Source organism: Vulpes vulpes, chromosome X (genome assembly GCF_048418805.1).
Source record: "Vulpes vulpes isolate BD-2025 chromosome X, VulVul3, whole genome shotgun sequence".
Lineage (NCBI taxonomy): Eukaryota > Metazoa > Chordata > Mammalia > Carnivora > Canidae > Vulpes > Vulpes vulpes.
The window spans coordinates 43,015,195-43,039,798 of NC_132796.1; the positions used below are offsets into that span (position 1 = coordinate 43,015,195).

General features: G+C 38.8%; 1 protein-coding gene across 25 annotated transcripts in view; it reads right to left on the minus strand.

The window, feature by feature from the left end:
* HUWE1 (HECT, UBA and WWE domain containing E3 ubiquitin protein ligase 1) overlaps positions 1–24,604 on the minus strand; it is a 168,606-nt gene that overhangs the window by 27,720 nt on the left and 116,282 nt on the right. For 21 of the 25 annotated variants that reach the window (XM_072743432.1, XM_072743429.1, XM_072743431.1 and 18 more), the window contains 17 exons: positions 24,096–24,218; positions 23,492–23,587; positions 22,418–22,687; positions 20,622–20,774; positions 19,046–19,173; positions 18,743–18,824; positions 17,522–17,698; positions 16,921–17,080; positions 16,275–16,633; positions 13,627–13,822; positions 11,938–12,105; positions 10,720–10,865; positions 10,046–10,112; positions 8,893–9,107; positions 3,495–3,706; positions 2,875–3,057; positions 92–264 (listed from right to left, as the gene is read on the minus strand). In XM_072743432.1, the coding sequence (XP_072599533.1) occupies positions 92–264; positions 2,875–3,057; positions 3,495–3,706; positions 8,893–9,107; positions 10,046–10,112; positions 10,720–10,865; positions 11,938–12,105; positions 13,627–13,822; positions 16,275–16,633; positions 16,921–17,080; positions 17,522–17,698; positions 18,743–18,824; positions 19,046–19,173; positions 20,622–20,774; positions 22,418–22,687; positions 23,492–23,587; positions 24,096–24,218 (2,908 nt within the window). The remainder of the gene's footprint in view (positions 1–91; positions 265–2,874; positions 3,058–3,494; positions 3,707–8,892; positions 9,108–10,045; positions 10,113–10,719; positions 10,866–11,937; positions 12,106–13,626; positions 13,823–16,274; positions 16,634–16,920; positions 17,081–17,521; positions 17,699–18,742; positions 18,825–19,045; positions 19,174–20,621; positions 20,775–22,417; positions 22,688–23,491; positions 23,588–24,095; positions 24,219–24,604) is intronic. The other 4 variants (XM_072743430.1, XM_072743424.1, XM_025988650.2 and 1 more) reach the window with 1 other exon arrangement.

Below are 24,604 nucleotides of genomic sequence, written 5' to 3' on the forward strand. Positions count from 1 at the left end.
ACAATACCAAGCCAGAACAGTTGTGATGCCATGCCCATAAAAAAGCTATGTCCACCCAGCCAGCTCTCCAGTCCATTGGCTGATTCCCTACCTGGGTCTTGCTGGTTGCTATTGGAGTCCTGAGCAGCTCCTTGGGCATCCTGCTCAGACTTGCTCTTGCTAGAAGCACTCTTGCTGCCAAAAAGGCTACTGGGCTGGTTCACAATCCGGGAAAGTGTTTCCAAAGGCTTCAAAGCAGCATTGACTGTGTTGGCCATGTTTGGACTGAGATAAAGGAAGATACAGAGATGGACTGAGTGCAGAAATCTACACTAAAAGGAACCAAGGCTCATTAGAGTAATGACTGATTGCAGGGATGGATGGGGCATGGAGGGTACAAGGTGAGCCTGGGACATCTTGTGCCAGAGGCTTTGAAAAATTAATGGGGTCATTACCACAGGCCAAATTTGAGATAATTGGAGTATCAAAAATAATGATGGTAATGGATTATACTGTTAAATATAAAAAGAATCTGCAGCTACAAGGATACAAACAGGCAGAAGGAAATCTTCACTATAAAAGAATGTCTGCTGGGGCACCTGGGTGGCTTGGCTCAGCAAGGAGCCTGCTTCTTCCTCTGCCACTCCCCATGCTCCTTTTCTCTCAAATAAATAAAATCTTAAAAAAAAGGAATGCCTGTTAATAAACAGGAATGAGACAAACCAGAAATCATTACTTCTCAAATAGCAATGTTAAATGATCCAGGACAGATCACCAATAAATGTTAAAACTATGGAGTTAAAAATCTTCGGGGCATAGAATATTCATATAATCTTCATGTGAACTCAAAAGCATCACCCCATTAAAAACTTATTAAGTACAAAGGGGAAAGCTAACCTTCAACTATGTGATCAAACAATAACAGGGCAAATTAGCATTATGTGTCTCCTGATGTGCTGCACCAAGAAGGGCAAACATCACCTATGTAGTATTAATGCCAAAAAGTTTAACCTGAATCATAAGGAAGCAATTAGACAAGTCCAGATTATGGAATATTCTATAAGACATTTGGCCCTCTAGATTCTTCAGAAACAGCCTTATGTCATAAAAAAATAAGAGACATGTGACAATCAAGTGCAATTAGTGATGCTCATTAGATCCTGGATCAAAACATTCTCCCTCAAGGTATAATACTTGGAATAATTGGAGATATTTGAGTATGAAATACATAGAGTAATGTTACAACAGGAAAATTTCTTAGGCGTGATGATATTCTAGCCACTGTAAAGGAATGTTTATTTTTAGGAGACACATGTTAAAGTATTCAGAGGTTAAGCATCATGTTGTTTGTAAGGAACTTCAAATGATTCAGCTCCTAAAAGGAAGGGAGAAGTAAAGCAAATAGAACAGGAATGATAACCACTGGTTAATGTAGATGAGACATACGGTGCTCATTACACTCCTGAGTTAGAAATTTTTAAACTTTAAAAAAAATTTGATGAGCTTCTATCAAAAGGACGAATAAGTTAACTTGAAGAGGCCCCATGGGCCAAAGGTGTAATGAAAAAGAATGACTGCAGTGATCCAAATAATTCAATCACCAATTAAAATAGAAAATGCCAGATAAAAGTTGCATTTGAGGTGGTAATTAACTATTTACCCTAAAAATTGGTGACTTAAGAAAAAAAACCCAAAGTTTTCATCCTGCCTTTTCAGGGTAACCAGACTCTCTCCTCTTGAACTGGGGCTTTGTCACACAAAAACGCCAGCTAATAATATGTAGAAGGAATGACAGAAATTAGAAATTGTCATTGATAATCTCCAAAGAAATTGGCACAGGAAAGGGTTATCAGCTAGTATTAAGATCATTAATTAGGTATATGGCTGATAGGAAACCAAACATTTATACAGTACCAAAACATTTATTTTCTAGTAAGAAGGGGGAAAATGTAACAGTACAATGATGATTATCACTCTAGTAGCCAATTTTATCATGAATTTTGACAGTTCAAAGAGATGTATCTCTCCATGATAGAATATGATATAAATCACTTATGATATATCCTAACCAATAATTTTAAATTGCTCCACTAAGCCTTTAGCTCTAATTAGAAGTTAATAGAAAACGGAGTAAAGGAACAAGTTAAACAACACTGCAATGGACCAAATCTAGAAGGCAAAACATTTTGTAGGAATAGCAGGCCTGATCACCTCAATAAGTGTTACTAAAAGAAATAAAGATTAAAAAATTAATTAAGCTTCTGAGTTAGAATAAGAGATTCAGAGGACATAACCAGATGTAATAATACAAGGTCTATAATTTGATTCTGGTTTAGACAAAAATTTTTGAGTATGGATTTAGGTATCATACAGGATGAACATTTGCTTACACAGGGAGATAGGGACTAGTAAAAAAGAAAAAACCCTAACCCAACCCAGGTTATACAACAGCACATTTTAGTAAAAAATATATTTTATATGTGTGTGAAGAAAACCATTGAGAGATACGGTGGTAACAGTGATAATCTGGTGGCAGAAATATTGTCTCTACTAGATTTTTATTCATCTGTATTTCTCATGATACACATCTTATAATAATAGGAGCTTATTTTTTAATTAAGGTGGGGGAAGCTTGGGGTAAAAATTACGCATACAGTCCAACTCTTCAGTTTGCAGCAAATGAGAAAACTATGACCTAAAGAAAGGCAAGTGCCTTGCTTAAAAACCACAATACTAAGGACTCAGGTTCCCATCTATATCCAAACTTTTCCTATCACATCAGGGCTTACTCCTCATCTGGCAAGGATACATAAAATACAAGCAAACAAAGAAATAAAAGCAGCATGACTAAAGAGAGGCCAAAGGCCTGCAGCTGGAAATCAGGAATAATTTTACCTGGACAGGTCCAGGCTGTGAGGCACTCTTGCCAGATCATTAACCAGTCCCTTCTTTAGAAAGAGTCGAATGATGTTGTTCATGCCATTGTGCTGGGTCTTGGCTGTGGCACTGCTGTAGAAGCTGGAGGTGGAGGGGCAGGACTCCATGATAGTACTGATGATACACATCACTGCCTGAAGCCTGGGAGAGAAGTTGGACACCTCTATCATATGAATAATGCCTATTCTTTGGCATCTTCACTAACTTGTCTCAGATAACCCTACTGTGCCCTCAGTGTTTCCTTTTGGAAATAACATCTAATGAGAGCTCACTCCCTGAGTAGTAGCATTCTTAATTTTCTTTACATGTAATATAAAAAATAAGATTGAATAAATAGCCTGCTCAACTTCAAGACCTCAGAAATATAATGAAAATATCCCTTTGTTTTCTCTAAGCTGTACACTCCTCCAAATGTACTCTAGGTATTTTGAAGCACTAGAGTGATTTGAGAGGACCAGAGAATATACACAGTGCCAGTCGAACCAGAACTCTTGTTCAAATGCAAGGAATCCCATGGGCAAGGAATAGAGTAAGGGAATGCTACTTGTTATTAGCACTAGGTCAGGCATGGATTTTACCTGGCATGTTTCTCTGTACTCTCAGCCATAGCCAGTGCCCGTCCCAGGGCTGCTTTTACTTCATTCACAAGGGCCACTTGGGCATCTGTGCCACTCCCTGCAGCAGCCAGGCTTGCGAGGAATAGGCGGGCCAGGGCAGGTGTGTCCTTGTCTTCTGCATTCTGGGTATGTGGGAGGAGGTGGTCCAGAACAAAAGCTAGCACACTGCAGTCCTGAAAAGTCATTAAGCAAGGCATAATTATGCCATATTGTTTGCACATCAACAAGGTACGTATACATAAAGTTGATCATTGAAGTCATCCAGTCAGTGATTATCAGGTCCACTTCATAGATGAGAAGACTAAGGGTTAAAGGTACAAGCTAAGCTGAGTAACAAATCTAGATTTTATGCTTTTAAATCCCATTCATTTCTCACTACACAGTTTTGCATCTTCATTTACACGTCACTTGGCATTTCTTAAAACATTTTTAAGTGTGCTATTTGATAGAACTGTTCACAGAAAACCAACAGAACAGTTAAGACAAGTTCAAGATTTTCACCATCCAAAAAAATGGGTAATCTGAGGCTCAAAGAAACATGGCCTGCACAAGAAACTTAGCCATTGGCAAGGATTCAAATCTTGATTCATAATTGAGTGCTATAATTCCTTTAGTATCCAATTAAATTGTTTTTTAAAAGATTTTATTTATTCATGAGAGACACACACAGAGAGAGAGAGAGAGAGAGAAAGAGAGAGAGAGAGAGAGAGAGAGAGGCAGAGACATAGGCAGAGGGAGAAGCAGGATCCATGTAGGAAGCCTGATGTGGGACTCGATTCCGGGACTCAGGGATCACGTCCCACATCAGGATCCCTGCGAGGAGCCTGCTTCTCCTTTTGTCTGCCTGTGTCTCTCATAAATAAATAAATAAATCTTAAAAAAAAATTGTAACATTTACTGATACCTACGATATGCAAAGGACCCTAGATAAAAATTGGCAGGAGTTGAAAAAGAACCAATATAGTCACAGATATGAATATGCAAAACTATTTAATGTAGAGTTACATAAAATAGCAAAAAAGGCCCAACAGGGGAAGGAAATTAAGTGAGACTTGTTCCTTCTAACAATGATTTCTGCCCTGGTAATTCCTTATATTAGAAAGGAACTTAGTTCAGGTGTCATTCAAGCAGATTTTGTATCAAAACACATCAACGATTTTGGAATTAACTAGAAAGAGATGATGGTTGCACAACACTGAATGTACCAAATGCCACTCAACTATATACTTTAAAAAGCTTAATTTTATGGAAATTTTGTCTCAATAATAATAATAAAAAAGCACTGAAGAATTCTAGAGTCTGGAAAATTAGGTAAGGCGGGCTGGTTAAGATGTAACTATTAGAAATAAAAATTCCCCAGTACTGAACAAAATATAAAATTGTATAAATATGTTATATGAAATTATTAGGAAAAACCTGGAAAAAAAGCCTTGCAATTTGGGAAAGCAGTGTGATTCAGTAAAAAGACTTACATTTGTAATCAGAGATCTGGGTTCCAGTTCTAATCCTATTACTCTGTAGCTGATCTTGAGCAAGCTACTAACCTTTCTGAGCCTTTCTACTTCTTCCTTAACGGGAGCAATACCAACAGCCTTCCAGTGCTGAGGTAAAGATCATCAATAGCATTTGTAAAGCCTAGGAGTACCCAGTACCGCAAGGTCATGGAATTAATAATTGGAATTAAATGTCTTATTCCACAAGTAACTACAATTGGCATAATGATTAAAAGCTTTGAAATAAATGCCTAATGTATATTTAATATATGTAACATATATATTATATATATAACAAAAGAGTTATATCCAGAATATGTAAAGAATTCAACAGAAAAAAAAATACAAAACTTGGGACAAATTTCACATAATATCCAATCATGAAATGGGCAAAAGACATGAACAGAATTCTCAGAGAGGAACACATAGACATGGCCAACAAGCACATAAGAAAATGCTCTGCATCACTTGCCATCAGGGAAATACAAATCAAAACCACAATGAGATACCACCTCACACCAGTGAGAATGGGGAAAATTAACAAGGCAGGAAACAACAAATGTTGGAGAGGATGTGGAGAAAGGGGAACCCTCTTGCACTGTTGGTGGGAATGTGAACTGGTGCAGCCACTCTGGACAAGTGTGTGGAGGTTCTTCAAAGAGTTAAAAATAGATCTGCCCTATGACCCAGCAATTGCACTGTTGGGGATTTAGCCCAAACATACAGAGGCAGTGAAACGCCGGGACACCTGCACCCGGATGTTTATAGCAGCAATGTCCACAATAGCCAAACTGTGGAAGGAGCCTCGGTGTGCACTGAAAGATGAATGGATAAAGAAGATGTGGTCTATGTATATGATGGAATATTACTCAGCCATTAGAAATGACAAATACCCACCATTTACTTCGATGTGGATGGATCTGGAGGGTATTATGCTGAGTGAAATAAGTCAGTCGGAGAAGGACAAACATTATATGGTCTCCTTCATTTGGGGAATACAAAAATAATGAAAGGGAATAAAGGGGAAAGGAGAAAAAATAAGTGGGAAATATCAGAAAGGGAGACAGAACATGATAGACTCCTAACTCTGGGAAACGAACAAAGGTGGTGGAAAGGGAGGTGGGCGGGGGGTGGGGGGTGAATGGGTGAAGGGCACTGAGGGGAGCACTTGATAGGATGAGCGCTGGGTGTTATTCTGTATGTTGGCAAATTGAACTCCAAAAAAAAAAAAAAAAGTGGGGAGGGGCAGCCCCCGTGGCTCAGCGATTTAGCACCACCTTCAGCCCAGGGCATGATCCTGGAGACCCAGGATTGAGTCCCACGTCAAGCTCCCTGCATGGAGCCTGCTTCTCCCTCTGCCTCTCTCTGTGTGTCTCTCATGAATAAATAAATAAAATCTTTAAAAAAATAAAAGAGCATCCAAATGGCCAATAAAGATACAATGCAATACCACTACAAATCTACTAGATTAGCTAAAGTGAAAAATGAGAAAAATACCAAGTGTTGGCAAGAAGGTGAAACGATCTGAACTCCCATATTCTGTGCTTGGTGATAATATAAATCGACACAAACACTCTGGAAAACTTTTGGTGCCATTTGCTAAAGCTGAAGAGACTAACAATTCTACTCCTAGGCACATACCAGCTAACAGAAATACTTATATATTATATAGTTGATCTATCAACAACCTGGGTTTGAACTGGGTGGGTCTATTTTCCTTATGATTTTTATTTTTATTTTTATTTTTTTTTTAAATTTTTATTTATTTATGATAGTCACACAGAGAGAGAGAGAGGCAGAGACACAGGCAGAGGGAGAAGCAGGCTCCATGCACCAGGAGCCCGACGTGGGATTCGATCCCGGGTCTCCAGGATCGCGCCCTGGGCCAAAGGCAGGCGCCAAACCGCTGCGCCACCCAGGGATCCCCCTTATGATTTTTAAAATAACATTTTGTTTTCTTGGGATGTCTGAGTGGCTCAGTGGTTGAGCGTCTGCCTTTGGCACAGGGCGTGATCCTGGAGTCCCAGGATCAAGTCCCACATCGGGATTCCTGCATGGAGCCTGCTTCTCTCTGTGTCTCTCATGAATAAATAAAATCTTAAAATTTTTTTTTTCTTTTCTCTAATACATATAACCACACAAAATATGTGTTAACTGCCTAAGGCTTCTGGTCAACAGTAGGCTCTAGCAAAGCTTTTGGGGGGGTCAAAAGTTATATGCAGATTTTTCAATTGCATACATGGGGGGAATGGGGTGTCGGCACCCAACACCCCCAAATTGTTCAAGGGTCAACTGTGTATATTCACTAAGACATGTATAAGAATGGACTGTATGTAGCAACACTACTTTTAATGCCCATAAATGGAAAACTACCCGACTGTCTATCAGTACTAGAATGGATAAGACTGTGTTATATTCATACAATGAAACTCCATACAATAAATAAAGTTACAACCACACACAAAAATGAATCTTGCAAACATCTTAAACAGAAGAATTCAGGCACAAAAGAGTACATACTATAAGATTCCATTTATATGATGTGCAAAACCAATCTATGGCAATAGAACTCAAGATAATGGTGACTTTATGGAAGCTTAAAGGGGAGGGGGAGATGTACAAAGGCATGAAGGGGTAAGCTTTTATGGAATTTGTAATGTTTTAATTTGGGTAATGGTCACCCAAGAAAACTGATGAATCATTCAGGAATTGTGTATTTTTGTATGTATTTTAAAAACTCAGATTAAAGTCAAAATAGCTTTAAAAATGGCAGCTGCTTTCATTTTCTTTGCCTGCAACATTATTGCCTCCATTCCACTTTCAAACCCTTTACTGCTTACTAACCATAAAATTACAATGTGACACCCCCCCCAAACAAGGTCACTTTATGAAAAAAACCTCCCTGGGCACTCCTTTGACGTATATGGGAACATGATCTAGTCTCTTAAACATGAGAATTCCATATCTATATCAGGACATATAAAATATGACTTCATTCTTTCTCATAGCTCTGATAGACATTTAGGGTTTCCTTATATCTTATATCACCAATCTAATACCACATCAGATGTCTCTGCACAGGTGTGAATACATCTGGAAGATAAATACCCATATTCTTGCGTATTTGTCTTATTCTACTGTCTCCTAGATACCTTATGTAAATGAACCACAGATACCTTTCAAATTCTACCTTTTTCTCTTCAAACCATTTCTTCTTCTAACATAAAAGGAATAGAAAAACATAAAACAGGGGATCCTTGGGTGGCTCGGAGGTTTGGCGCCTGCCTTTGGCCCAGAGCGTGATCCTGGAGTCCTGGGATCGAGTCCCAAGTCGGGCTACCAGCATGGAGCCTGCTTCTCCCTCTGCCTGTGTCTCTGCCCCCTCCCCCGCGTCATGAATAAATAAATAAATCTTAAAAAAAAAAAGAAAAACATAAAACAAACATCTCCGAGTCCCTGATTTTGTCTTCATCTTCCAAGTCAAACTCTTGTCCATTTCTACCTTTAAAACATCTCTTCAACTCACCCATTTTTTCGCAACTTCACCAAGATCCTGTATACCCTAGATTGCTATCTATATCAGATTCCTAATTGGTCTGACCCCTAATCTTGCCTTCTGCAGTTATCTACCACACTGCCAACCAAGTGATTTTCTATAAAACAAATTAACAAATGGCACCAACGCACTCCTTGTAATGAGCCTGACAGCACCACATCAAGGGAAAAAGCCTAGGTTCTTCAATCTATCTTAAGAGGCCTCTGCCTGGCAACACTGGGCTAGTAAGCACAGGTTCCTAGCAAAGTGTCTGACACATTTGTATCCAAATGTCAACAGTACAAAATCTTATGCAGATTGGAAATATTACCTCTTTAATCAGCTCAGACTGGCCCACAGTGTAGCTGTAGTTGGCAATCAGGGTAGCAATACCAACATAGGACCTCACCAACTCTGCCAGAAGACGAAGAATAGTGGAAGTGGGCATTAAAGGTTTGCTGCCCTTGCCTTTCTGTTTGCCTTCCTCGGAGGCCCGGTCCCCTTCTTTATCTTTCTTCCCATCCCGGGACTCCTCTGGAGTTGATGCTGTTGAGAAAGAGCCAAACTCTGGTTCAATTTCACTGAAATATTGGCACACATCAAGCCTTATGTGCAAAGAGACTACTACTTCTGCTCCACTTTAGGACACTGGTAACAAACTGAACGTCCTCCTCTTCATAATGCAGTGGACGGACAGATAGAATGACCGGTCTCAAACATAATATGTGGATACAGTACAGCAGGGAGACTATGTTTACATATCATCTGTCATTCCCTTCCTTTTACACATACTTTTATGCTCCAGAAATACTGTACTAATAGTTCTCCAAAGATATCATACGTACTCTTTTACCTCTTCCTTCCCATGTCTCCCTGGCACACATTTACTTATCTAGCTTAGCTCAAAAGCTTATCTCCTCTATAAATGCTTTCCTGTTTCATCCAGGAATACTGAGATGCTATTATATCATGTGCCCACTATACCTTATCCCAGCATGCCTCCATTTCAGCAGTTATATTAAGTACAATGTCTGCTTGCTTAGATCTCAAATATCTTCCCTATCCAAGAAGCAGTAGCTCTTGGAAGGTAACCTTAGAATTGCTTCCACGTGACATTTCTCTAATTGTTGGCTAGGCAGCCAATGGACTCTGGGGACACTGCTAGAAGGCAAGAATCCACCACACAAATCTTATAGCTAGAATTGTGTCACTGGCACCAAAGTTCTATAAGCCAGCATGAAAGCTAACAAAAGAAATATATAGGGTGGTTTAAAGAGTAGATCTAAAGGGTCTTACCATAGCAACCATTACTTGGTTGGTTAAGTCACAGTTCTATTAATTTTAGCATATAGAAACCCTTTACTTACAGAACACTGAGCTCACCCTTGAGAAAAGTTCACTCAGACAAGTAAATGCAACGACAATTATGCCTATATTCCCATAGCCCCTGCCCAGGATAAAAGAGGGCGAAAGTAAACCATTACCTTCTCCTTGGGATGTCCCAGATGTGGAAGTCTCAGTGGAGGCACCATCTGCAGCAAAGACTTGACTCTATGGAAGAAGAGTACTCTTGAGCTATTACTAATTTCAAAGACAGTTATCCCTAAATGACAGGATCCCTTCCCAGCATATTCTGAATGCTACAGGTTCTCTTTTTGGCTGATCTTTTAACCACCTTTACCTGCTATGTACTATAATCTGTGGGAAGCCATTATATATATATATATTTTTTAAATTTATGATAGTCACAGAGAGAGAGAGAGAGGCAGAGACACAGGTAGAGGGAGAAGCAGGCTCCATGCACCAGGAGCCCGATGTGGGACTCGATCCCGGGTCTCCAGGATCGCGCCCTGGGCCAAAGGCAGGCGCCAAACCGCTGCGCCACCCAGGGATCCCCTGTGGGAAGCCATTATAAACAGTGATTGGGATATTGGGGAACTGGGACAGGGGAAAATGAGAATGAAAAATGAATTTTAAGGAAACATTTCCAATCCAAAGAGAGAAAGATCCCAAAGACACCCTAAATTTATCTTCATTCATAGGTAACAGATAATTTACAGGTATATAGAAATTAATACTTTGATATTTCCCTGGCATAACCCTAAATATGGAGAACACACAGTTATCAAAAGGATGTAGGAGTTTGGAATTTACTTACATTAATGGAAAAGCCTGACTGGGTATCAAAGTCACTGCTCTGGCGAGTAAGTGACCGGTACTGTTGGTATACATCATCACCCATGTCTTGTAGGAGTTGGCCAACCTCCTGGGTCATACCTCCAGGTTTAGGGTCAGATTTCTCTGCTAGAAAAACAAAACTTGTTTGTAACTGTGCAATGTTAAACCGTATTTGGCAGCATGATCAACTTCACTCGAACTTACTATGACTAGTTATATAGTGATATTGCTAGGCTTTCACTTAAGAGGAGAAATGTAGTATAACCAAGACAGCTTGGTTGAGAGGCTTATTCTTTCACTGCCTAGGTTTTGTGACTGCAGGCAATTTACTTGGTCACTTCAACTTTCCTAAGCTATCAATACTAAGCTTAAATGAACATACCCAGTATTATGCCTAATGCAACAGAGGTCAATAAATAGTTGCTCTAACTATACAGCTAAATTATTTTTTGGGGTGGGGGAGGATATATAAGGTGAAGTGAGGGTTATATGGTTATGGATCAGAGTGCCGAATGGATGAAAAGTACCAAAGACTCAGATTTTTTTTGACTTATTAGACTATATTCATCAATTTTTGGTAATGTTATGGGACCTATCAAATAAATATGTCCTAAAAAAATCCAGAAGGATATGACTGGAATGAAATCTTAAGTTCTAAGTAATTCATTCATGATTTTCCCAGTACTTACAAGCAACACTTAGTTAAGAATAAAGGTGGATTGGGATGGCGCTCTCAAAGGTCAGAAAGCCTAACCACTCCAATACTGATTCCATTTTTTTTTTTTTGAAATAAAGATGCTTTTGTTTCTGAGAATGAAAACAGAGACTCCTTGGTATTTATTTTTCTGCTCACAAGATGCCATTATGTCCTTTTAAACCATTGTTTATTCTTCCCTGTATGGGATGGTCTCTCATATGTCAGCATTCTCATCTTTATCATTCAAGACTTATTTCAGAAATCACTTGTTCTAAGAAACTTTCCTACATGTCTCACCTCTACCAGGTCAGGTACCTTGCTCTAGGGCTCACCACTACCTTTGCCATCTGTCAGAATGGATGACCATTATTTTTTTCAGAAAAGTGCATCATCATAGGTCTTATTCATCTTGATTCCCATCACATGGATACATGCTAAGACTTAAGTTGGTTGAAAGATCCAGGAAAGTGCCCAGCCTCCTGAGGTACAGTAGCTACATACCTTCCTCTGGAGCATGGTATGCAGCCAGGGCATTCAGCATATCATAGATCACTTCCTTGATAGTATCAGGAATGACAGGCAGAGGCGAGGGCTTCAAAGGGGTTGTCTTCACCAGCTGTACAGCATTAGGACCTTTAATTCTAAGATTCTCAAATTCATCATCTGAAGCTAAGCCAAAGTGAGACAGAGAAAAATCAGTCAATAGTGAACCAGTACCTATACCTGGTTATTGATAAAGACTCAGAAGGAGGCTTGTGTAACACACAAGCTTAGGACAGAAAGCCATTTACAAACAATGCTCAAGTTGCCTACTAGAAAATCTAGCCTTTACTTTCCCTAAATCCAATAGGATTTATTATAGTAGTACCAAATAGTAAGAAGAGTACAGGCAAAAAACCCCCAAAACCCAAAAAACAAAAACAAAGAAGTACATGGGGCTCCTGGGTGGCTCAGTTGGTTAAGTGTCTGATTCTTGATTTTAGCTCAGGTCATGATCTCAGGGTTGTGAGATTGAGCCCCGTATCGGGATCGAGGCTCAGTGGGGAATCTGCTTCTCTCCCTCTCTCCCCCATACACATTCTCTCAGATAAATAAATAAATCTTAAAAAAAAAAGTGCAAGCTTTGTAGTTGGGGAAATTTGTATTTGAACTCTAGTTCTCTTATAGGATCATGGCCAAATTACCTTAACAAACTTTAATTTTCTCATTCCTAGAATTATTTTTTTCAGTCCTAAAATTTGAAAATTAAATGAGGTCATACATGAGAAATGCCCAGCACAGAGGGCCAGGCACATATCTGGGGCTCCCAAGAGAATGAGTCCCCTTCTCAATCTACCTTTTATTTTAAAAAGAAAACCCACAAAAAAAAAAATAAAAAAATAAAAAAAAAAAATAAAAAGAAAACCCACAACCCTACAGCAAAGTTTTAAGGTTTGTATAACAAACACCCATATACTTTTCATCTAGAATCATCATCTGTCTACCCATAAGTATGTTTATTTACCTGTACTTCTTAAGATTAAGGATTATTTTTCTACATAACCACAATACCATTGTAATACCCAAGATACTTAACACAGATATAATTATCTAATGCGTAGTTAGTATTCACATTTCTCCAAATGTCTTTATCTGGATCCAAAGTCCCATCAAGGTTGGTAGTTTTTCTAGTTTCCTTTTATCACCTAAGAGAACCTTGCATTTTCCCCCCTTTATGACATTAATATTTTGAAGAGTCTAGGTCAACTATCTTATAGAATGTCTCACAAACTTCGCATTTAATTGTTTCCTCATAATTAAATACAGGCTGGACATTTTGAGCAAGAACATACAGATGATACTGTGTACTGCTTACTGCATCATGTGAGTCACATGTCTACTCGTTCCTCAATTACCACTCTGTGTGTAAAACATTCATGTTGTATGTAAGCTCTGTAGTCACACCATGACAAATTCTTTGAAGGCAAGGACTAGACCGAATGAGGCCTTGGTATCTCTGGTAGGAATTACCACAGGGCAAGTAAGAAGCTACTGAAGTACCTCTGAATTGGCCCACATAACCAATCCAGTCAATGTCAACACTTGCCTAAGGAGGCTTTCTAAGTTATAGATCTCTTCACAGAAAATCTCTGGGGTTATACTAGGCTATAAACTTCAATGTCTCAAAGGCCAGGAAAAGTGGAAACTCACCAGTTCCTGAGCCTCGAGGGGCTGGAAGGGCAATGCGGATACAGCAGTTGGCTACTTCTGTGAAAATGTCTGGATTGCGGCATGCAGCTGGCCCAAGGACACGAAGGATGTAGTTGATCTCCCGAGAACCAAGGCTGCCAGATACAACGCCAGAGGTAGTGCTACCAGCTCCACTTGTAGCTGCTGAGCGAACCACCTAGTAAAGAGAGGAAGAAACTCTGCTGATTAAAGACCACTTTCTAAAAATACAATTGCTTTTAAGGAAGAGTTACCAAGGATCAAAATACTATCCAAACTGCCTCAAGACAGTGGATGACAGCTTTAGATTTTAGAGAAAAGACGTACTTGGTCTTTTAAGTCCCATTCCTTTCTGATTCAAAATATGTGGCTTATAAAAAAGTTACAGCATTCAGCATATCCCCAAACTATCAATTATTATACCAGATGGCATGTGATCTTCATAGAAACTGAGAAATGTATCTAGACCACTGATCATCCATCTAAAAATTCTAGCTCTCACATATTAAGCGTCAGCTCCTAGAGTTCCCAAATGCTGTTCCAATTTTAAACCAAAATGGTTCAAAATCTAAAAATATGCAATACTGATACCCACTTAGTGTTTAACAAAATTAAATGTTTTCTTTATGCCTCAAAGTCTATCATCAGCCTCAGATAGACACATGAAATATTCAACTGTTTACAGATTGTTTGCTCTGACACTACAGGGCTTATACATCATTACGCTTTCAGCCTTCTTATAAAAGGACTCATCAGTCAATGGAAAATACAGGAAAGAACAAAAAAAACTCCACTGTATTTTCCATTATTTATTCCTTTGTGAATTATGTTCACAAAGACGTACATCTTTTGGAATTTTAATGCTTTTCTTATCAAATCAGTCATGCTCTTTAAGTTTAGCATAGCCCCTTTATCTTGCCTGTAAGGCTACAATTATAAGCTCTCATTTTTTAAATACAGAGAAGTGTAATTTCACTATAAAGAATGTGCAATAACTTACTTATCTAGTCCTCTACTGGACATTAGATCTCATTCTTGTTATTACAACCAATTCTACAGTGAACATTCTTTTTCATGTACCTCGGCATACTTGACTTTAATTATCAAATAAATTCTTAGCCATAGAGTTTCTAGGTCAAAGGATATCTTAAACTGACAGTACCAAATTGCCCTCCAATGTGGCTGCACCAATTTCCACTCCTACCATAAGTAAGAGTATGCCTGGTTGTCCACACCCGTACCTGCAATGGATATTATCAAGCATTTACATTTTGCCAACTTGATACGTTAAAACTGCCACTGAGTTTCCTTTGCTCCCCACACCCCCAAATATAATTAAGCTTAGAAAGTTCTCTCATCCAACAAGAACCTGTACTTTTTTCCTAGCAATTTTTAAGTTGTACAATCTTACACATTTTAAGTATTTTTAAGTCAGAATTCTATCTTATATAGTGTTTCCTCCCTGTTGGGCAGTCTCTTGCCCTTGGATTAGTGTATATGCAGCTTTTGATAGCACTCCTTGATTTTGCTAACGTCAGATGAAATCAAATGGGCTGGGTAAAGAACTGTCTGAAGAATGTGAGATGTATACTCACACACATGTAGAAGTATAAAGTGGTACCACCTTTCTGACAAGCAAGTTAAAAAAAATTTATACATTTTGATCCAATTTCTAGGAATCCCTAAGAAAAAAAATTTTTAATGCAATAAAGCTATGCACAAAAATGCATACTGCAGCACTACTTATAAATGTGGGACACAGTATCCTAAGAGAGAAAAATGAACTCCAATAATATTCACTTGATGACTTGACAAAGAATTAGGAAGAAATAAGACATTTGTCTTCCCTACTTCTCCTCTAATGTCTTAATGTTGATGTTAAAAACATTTTCATTTTGGGACGTCTAGGTGGCTCAGTGGTTGAGCACCTGCCTTTGGCTTATGGCATGATCCCCGGGTCCTGGGATCGAGTCCCACATTGGGGTCCCTGCAGGTAGCCTGCTTCTCTTTGCGCCTAGGTCTCTGCCTCTCCCTGTAGGTCTCTTGTGAATGAAGAAATAAAATCTTAAAAAAATTTTTCATTTTTTCTAATTGCATTGTCATTTCGTCCACTGCTTTATATTTCCTAAAAATAAATACATGTCTCACAGTTTTCTGATCTGAATAATGGTTATCTGTAAAGAGCTTATTAAAAGTGTCTAGCATGTCATAAATATTTCCAAAACTTTACTACTTTTACAACATTCCAAAATACAATGTTTGGAAAATAGGCTCATGGGTAAACATAGGAGAAATGCTCCTATAAGGTAATTAGCTTTAAGACATGAACTTAGCAGAAGGTAAGTTCCTCATTAACAGTTTTTAACTCAAGAAATTTATATTGCCAGAGAAGACTTTATAGGTATGATTCATTACTATAGCAGATTTAAGGATAGAAAAATATGTTCTATTTAAAAAAAAGTCACTCAATACGACAATCTACCATACCTGAGTACATAGCTGGGAAAGTTTGCGACAAAGTACGGTCTATGTATCTAGCTACATATATACACCCTATGAAGAAACAGAAATGTATCTGTGTGTGTGTGTGATATAAAGCTAAACTAGCTTCTGACACCAAAAAGACTCACCTTTTCCATTGTATGACGGAGGGTGCAGGGATCCTCAATGATGTGTCTTAAGAGAAGGGTGACGAGGGGAGTAAACCCATTGAAGCCTGAGCTCTGGGTCAAATTCAAGATCATGCGGGTACTCTTTAGCTCTGCAAACATCATGGCGTATTTGTGGTCTCGGGTGAGCCTCAGGCAGAGACGAAGGGTGGCATGCAAAGTGTCTGGGTCCACAGGGACTCCTAGCATGCTCACGCAGGCTCGGATTAAAACAGTCACCATATCCTCTGTCAGGCCCTGGATCAGGATCTCCCCAATTTTTGTTTCTTCCAGGCTTGTCTCCTTTTCAGTATTTGTATTCTCTAGGGCCAAAGGAGTATCTACAAATAAGGAAATAAGAGTTCAGACAGTTTAACTTGACGTTTCTTCCCACATCTTTCCCTCATAGTCAGGTCAAGCACCTGGGTCCAATTAAGAGAAACATATAAAACACCAATTCTAAGACCAGATTAAAGGGCGTATAAAAAGGACTGTGTATCTTTAAGTCACCAAGCAATCTGATGGATTAAAAGAATCACTCATGAAGAAGTTGGCCCAAATTAAAGTCATAAAGGCATATTAAAGTTTATGTAACATTCTTGAGAGATTCAAAATGAAAAGTCCATACCATTAGCTTTATTTTCTTTACGTTTGATATCCATTTCTTTACTTTCTTCCAGTGTCTTCTCTAGTTCCTGTCCATTGCTATTTTTCGAGTTTTTATTCAGCCGTGGTACCCTCAGGAGAGTCAACATTACAGGGCGCCGGTTCCCGGTTTCTTCATTAACCTAAAAATTGAAGATGGCAAAAAACACTCTACAAAAAAAGGAAACTATAGAGGGTTGGAAATGCTATAATAGGAAGGAACCCTGGCAATTTATCCCATCCCTATCATTTATAGAGAGAAAGCCTGAAGGTCCTCAGAAGGAAAGTAGGATACACAAAGGTCCTATAACAAACTGGAAACTTTCCAGTAGAGCAGATACCATCTATAACACTTCAAGTCATTTCTGGGTGTGACAATATCAAACTGCCAGACTGACTCATGGTCTCACTATGACTTTAGGAAGACTGAGTTCTCTGGAAATTATACCCTAAATTTAGTAGCGGTTAATAGTGCTTCTTAGAACAATGTTAGGCTTATTGGTTCAGGAAGAAGCAAATTAAAAGGTACACTCCATACCTTGCCCTCTTTTCAATAAAGCTTATGGCACGGAGGGAGCATGTACCTGCACCATTGTAGTGAACTGGACAGTGTATCTTCTTCGGCCTGCAGTGAAACGTACACTTGTCTCTCCAGATTTCCAGGCAGAATCAATAGTGCTGTTGTTGCTTGCACTGTAACTACACCAACGCCCAGACCGGTCATCAAACCAGCGCCAGTTGTTGTTGTTGGACTGTAGATACTAAATATAAGAACACAAAATTTCTTTGTATTTCATACAAGGTTGGTTGTTAGAAAAAATAGTAACTTCATCTGTTCACTGCTAAAGCTAACCCAGGAAAAAGAAATAACACCAAACATTTAATGAAATTTTGAGAGCCTAGAAAAGTTTTTGTATGCATTAACCCTCAAGTTCCTGAGCCTCTCCATAGGCACAAAACCCTCTACACCCTTGTTCTGTAATCCTCAGCTTTCATTTTGTTTCCAACTGTTTTCTACAAATTGGAAACACTTAGATGTGCAGGAACAAAATTTCTGTTTCTGAGAAAGCACTCAGATAATGTATCATATATAAATTTCATATAAAGAGCCACTTGGCTTAGGGCACCTGGGTGGCTCAGTTGGCTAAGTGTCTGACTCTTGGTCTGCTTAAGATTCTATCTCCCTCTGCCTCTCATCACCTGCTCCAAAATAAAATAAAATAAACAAACAAACAAACAAATAAAGTAAATAAGTAAGTAAGTAAGTAAATAGATAGATAAATACAATCTTAAAAAAAAAAGGAGCACTTGGCTTTTGGAGGAACTGCTGCACACTCAAGTCCTTCACATAAAAGCCACTCTCTCCTCTGGAGATAGCTCACTCCTTTAACATTTACTTCCAGGTAAGTTCTTGGGCCCTTTAGCAAGTAGCTCCACAAAACAATAATTCTAACTCACTAATAAAAAGAGAAATCTAGAGCTACTGAGATCCCTCAAGAGTTTATGTCTTGGGCAGCCTGGGTGGCTCAGCGGTTTAGCACTGCCTTCAGCCCAGAGTGTTATCCTGGAGACCCAGGATCGAGTCCCACATCGGGCTCCCCACATGGAGTCTGCTTCTCCCTCTGCCTGTGTCTCTGCCTCTCTCTCTCTCTCATGAATAAATAAATAAAATCTTTAAGAAAAGGAGAGATTTATGTCTTGATCAGGGAGCTTTCTTCTGATTCTCTACCACTCTTCCATATTCTCTTCTGGTTTATTCTTGCCTCGAGAAACTAAGTAGCTTTTATCAACTATATATTACGTACCTTAGTCATTTGGGCTCTCCTTTTAGAGGAGATGGCTGTCTTTTCATAGAAATCTATCAGGAGCAACACTGGGGTGATCCACCTAAAACAGAAGAAACGATTTACTGAGAAAGCCAGAAATGTGCACAATATGGGAAAACTTATCTTGATTTCATTAGGCACCTCAACTATTTTCAAAATACAAAAGATACCTAAGATTTGCCCCATACATACTCCAGAAAAGTGCCTGATTCAGGCCCTTATGCTTTAGGGCCCAAGTCTGAGGGGAAGAGAAGTGAAACCAGGTAAGATACAGTCACTCACTTTGGGGTCTGGACCTCCTTTTGCTCCTTGGCGGCCTGTAGGCAGGGCTGAACCACTTCCAAGAGTTTGATTAGGACATTAAGGATGCCACTAGATTCAACCACCCAGGCACAAGGTAGCTTCAATTCCTAATTGATCAAAGAAAAAAAATACCAACTTCTAATCAGTATTAAGGATTAGCACAGTATAGGAAAACAGAGGTGAACTCTAAGAGAACTGGCTGAATTCAAATTCCACCTCCACCACCTACCAACTGTATGATCTGAGTTTTTTAGACCCTCAGGGGTCACAGGAAATAGTAAGTTATAGCTCCAATGTTAATTGTGGTGATTCCATGAAGTGTGTGTGTACTTTTGCTCACACTCTCAACACAGTACCTGGCATGTTAATATGGAAACTATTAGTATCATTAATATCATTAAGAACTGTCGTCTAGGGTATACAGTCTTAATTATGTTGAAGTTGAAAAGCTTCTTATTTACAGAGAATGTCTGTCTTCTTTCTAGAAGGATGGAATAATTAAACAGTAATAATTAGTAGTTCCCCTATAGGGCCTACACTAATTAAAGTAGTTCCTTTATAGGGGCTGTACTGGAAGTAATTTAAATGTCCAACAACAGGCAATTACTTAAATAAACTAGCAGACACCCAAAAGATAGAATGTATACGACTTGTAAAATATTCGTAATACTGAGAATATAGGATATAAAAACTTCTAAAGGGTCTGATCCTAATTGTTTAAATGCATAGGAAAAGGACTAAAATATAAGACTGTTACTAGTGATTTTTAAAAAGGGGGTTCATGAGTGATTTCTCTTCATATTATACTGTTATTGAGGACCTCTAGCATGCAGTACTTTGCAATCTTTCCCACAAGTACCTATTCACAAGTGCTGTAACAAGAATCACCACTTCCATCAAAAAAGGAAAGCCAAGACACACAATTTGACAAACATATATTGGACTTAATCTCCTCAGTTGTTGTAAAGGATTTTCTCCATTAAATTCAGCTTTTACCATTAAACATGAACTACAAATGAAGAGTCACTTGTTCAAGGTCAGTTGCCTAATTCCCATGTTGGCTGGAACAAGAACATGTCCTGGCCAAACCACTCTTTTGCTTAAAATAATCTGAATGACCAGGTATGAAGGATGAATCAGATTCTATCCGATGCCTGTTATCATTTCCACACCTGACCCTGGTTTCCAGTTAGTTTTCTTCAGAGAGGCCCAAAATATTCTACAACTATACTATACTAGTCATTCTAGAAACCTTTAAACATCCCATCCTCTAAGACATAATTCAATTAACACTTGTTCTGAGAAGCCCTTTTCTCACCCAGAAGTGATGCATTTGCCCTTCTCTTAAACTCAGAAAAAATTTTCTGTATTATTTATGTGGCACAAAACATTGCATTTTGTACTTAATTACATGTCTTACAGCTTATCACAAACTGTGGACTCATGAAATGCAGGTATCATGCCTTACATTTCTACCTTCTTCAAGGTCTCAAATGGTAGGTGTTTGATAATTCTTTAAGGATGAATCACAGAAACCAAAAAAACCTATTCTTACCTCAAAAAGCAGTGTTAAAAGCAAGATTCTAGTAGCCAAATTGGAGGCTTGGGGCAGGGTGGCCATCTGACTGATCCACTCTGACACAGTTTTTGTGTCACTTGTTGTCAGGGGAAGAGCAGCTTTGATCAATACATCAGCAGCTTCCCATACCTACAAAGGCAGAGAAGCCCAAGTCAGGTAACTGTAGATAAGAGTATGATGAGATTTGTCAAAACATTCTCAACCTTATAAAATACTCCCTCCACCCTCAACACATTGGCTGAAGGAGGGTGAGTAAATAGTAAAATACTATAGGGATTTAGTGTATCAAAAGATGTATGCTATAAAAGTACCTCTAAAAGAGGGTTTTCTTAGGCTAGATTATAAGCAGCTAGTAAGTTAAAGGAAATGAGTATTTTAAAAATTTCTAGAGAAAAAAATTCTAGTACAGAGTCAAGCCTACAAAGGTTCTACCAACTTACACTTCTGTCAACAATCTTTTACTACATCTGTCCCAGAACTATCATTAAAAACAAAAATAAACCAGAATGTTAGAAATGTTAGTCTTGCTTTAGTTTGCATGTTAAATTTCTTATTAACTTGACATAATTGGTCTTTTCTAAGTTTTAGTTTTCTTAAAATCAATTCTGTAAGCTCAAGCTCTTTAACATAAAGATAACTAAACCTGGGTCTTATCTTGTGAAAAAAAAAGAAAAAAAGTTTATACAGTTTGCCTTTCACTTTTGTGGTATTTCCATACACTGAAGTTATGCTTTTATAATACATCACTTTTTACCTTCTTTCTCTGCTTTTTGACTTTAAAAAACACGTAAGACAAGATTCCAATGATTTAAAAACATGAATAGTAAGGGCGCCAGGGTGGCTCAGTCAGTTAAGTGTCTGACTCTAGATTTTGGCTCAGGTCATGATCTCAGGGTCATGACACGCTCAGCGTGGAGTCTGCTTGAAATTCTCTCTCCTTTTCTCCCTCTGCTTGTGCTCGCTCTCTTTAAACAAAAATCTTAAGAAATAAATAGAAAAAAAAGTAGTAAATATGACTAAAATATTAACTCTCTTTGTGTGGGGATTTAAAATAATTTATTGCTTGTCTATTCCTACAATTAGTATACATTAATTTTTTAATAAGGAAAAACACTGTTTAAAAAAAGACAAATACTAGGTCACAGCTATTCATTATGAGGAGGGCTTTTTTTGTCGAAGTGGCTATTACACAGGAGAGGGAAAATAAAACATTTATTCACTGTTAGTCCATGGGACCTAACTTGGTTCAAGAGTGAGACACATTTGGGACATTTGGGATGAATTCACAGTAGGAGATGCCTAGTAAAAGAGAGCTTTGTTTTTTGCTTTCAAAAACATTTTTTGTGAGGTAGTTTATTCACACTTTTTGCAGGGAAGATTTAAGAAAGTAAGATTATCACATCTAAAGAATTCAAAGAGGGGATCCCTGGGTGGCGCAGCGGTTTGGCGCCTGCCTTTGGCCCAGGGCACGATCCTGGAGACCCGGGATCGAAACCCACATCAGGCTCCCGGTGCATGGAGCCTGCTTCTCCCTCTGCCTATGTCTCTGCCAGTCTCCCTCTCTGTATGACTATCATAAATAAATAATAAAAAAAATTAAAAAAAAAAAAAAAAGAATTCAAAGAGAATATATCCATATCGGGGGAAAAAAAAAAAAAAAAAAAAAGAAACCAAACCAACAAAGGATATTTTATTTTTTTTAAAAATCAGAGTTTAATGATGGCAGAAATCCACTTTATACACTCTCCTCTTCTGGCTCCTGAAGAACTTACCTGATTGACTACTTGTTTTAGAATCATGTCTCGATAGTCAGCTCCATTACGTTTGATTGCGGTCATGATTAAATCACACACCCGGTACACTGTGTCTGGCAGCTCATCAAGAAGGTGAAAGCAGCCTGGTAACATGGTATCTGTGAAAGTGTGGAGCTCATCTTGTTCCAGTGGATCAGCATCCTGGAACTTCTCTAGACATTTAGCTTCTTCCTCTTCCTGCTTTTCCCGAGCTTTCCGCTCCTCCTCTTCTTTCCGACAAGCAACTTCCTAGAGGCAAGGAAGGAAGAATGACAGCATATGGGAGAGCTGAAGAAAAACAGGGAACACTCTAAGAATGTATTGGCCCTATATTACTCAATGCCCACTACCTTCTCAAGCAGGTGATATGTTCCTTAGGATGTGGCAGTTATTCATGAGGGCAGCCTCAAAGACTAAGGCAAGACAGGAAAAGCAGAGGAGGAAGACACTTCCAACCCCCAAAGTACTGCCAACTTATTTACAGAATGCTATATCACACCCTCCCACAAAATCATGTGGAGATACTGTCCTGCATTCGCTGCCAATATAATAAACTGAAGCTACTGTTACCTAACAACAAACAGCCAAAATTCGCCTAATGAACACTACTACATTTCTGAGTCTCTTAATTGAGAATAAGATTAACATTTCATTTGCCTCACTTAAAGCTTCAGGTCAATACATTGTATCAGTGATCACAAGGTTGGAATGAAAGAATAATCACTCCCATGCCTTTCTTTTCTTTTTTTACAAGATTTATTTATTTATGAGAGAGAGAGAGAGAGAGAGAGAGAGAGAGAGAGAGAGGCAGAGACACAGGCAGAGGGAGAAGCAGACTCTATGCGGGGAGCCCGACGCGGAACTTGATCCCCGGACTCCAGGATCATGCCCTGGGCCAAAGGCAGGTGCTGAACCACTGAGCCACCCAGGGATTCCCCCATTCCTTTCTTTAGATATTAATTCCTCCAACTATTTTGTAGTAGTACCAGAATGTTCATAAAAATACTAAGATTAACGTGTCAGACCATTTTGGACGTCCTGTTTCCTAGTTACCTCAGGTGACTCCGCTCTTTGATCCATTGGGATATCCTGTCCCAGAGACATGGCAATTGCTCTCATCATCTGGTCCTCTTCGGACATACTCAGATCCTACAGAGAAACAACAGAAAATCCAGCAACAAAGGACATACCAACTCACAAGGAATCAGATATCCTGTGCTTAAGCTTTAGAGGAGAAGGTGCTCTGAATGCTGCTCTCTAGAGTCAAACCCAACTAGACTTACTTGGTCACTACAACAAGAGAGAGGGAAAAATCACAATGAAATTAAGCATAGGAAGCAGGCTTCAATGTGACCACCTATCCTGTATCTCAGAAAAGTGAGTTTCTTCTATTGCTTTCTGACTGTGGATAACTTAAGAGTTCTTCTGAAAAAAAAAAAAAAAAAAAAAAAGTCCAGTAATTTGCATGGCTGGGAGATGGGAAGCTTCTGCTCATATTCTAGAACTGAGAGTTCTCACAAAATGAAAAGATTGGCATGCAAAAGTCTGAAAATGAAAAGTAGTTTATATAAGGGAAGACCAATGATGGAAGTACAACAGAAAACAAAGAAGCAGTCAAACTAATGTCCTACAAAATTAGAGCCCCGAGCCAACTTACCCGAACAACTCCTCCCATAATTGGGGGAGGGTGAGTTAGAAGGTACTCTGTGGCCTGCTCCATGGTGCTGGTGTTCAACAGGGCCTCCATGGCATGTTCCCTTGTGAAGCCCATGTCCATAAGCTATAAAAAGAATGCAAGATTTCAGAACCACAGTAAAAGAGAAATCCAAATGCATTTTTAAAAGGTAGAAACCTTTTCAAGATAGAAAGAAGTTATTCTAACTTCATATGAACTGAGAACGTTAATAGCTCAGGCCGTTAGATAAATGAACAATCCTTTCCACTTGGTACTTCCATAGTATTCAAACATTAGAGCTACACATTGTGGCAGGAAGCCAAGGTGATTCTCAATTCTGTGCTCTAAGAAAATGGGGCTAGATGGCTATTATCATTAATAGGATCACTCTAATCCAAAAACAGATTGACACATAGAAGTAAAAATCAGACCCCACTTTTCTGGAAAATAAACTGGCAACAGAACAAGAGCCTAAGAAACTGACCTTAGAA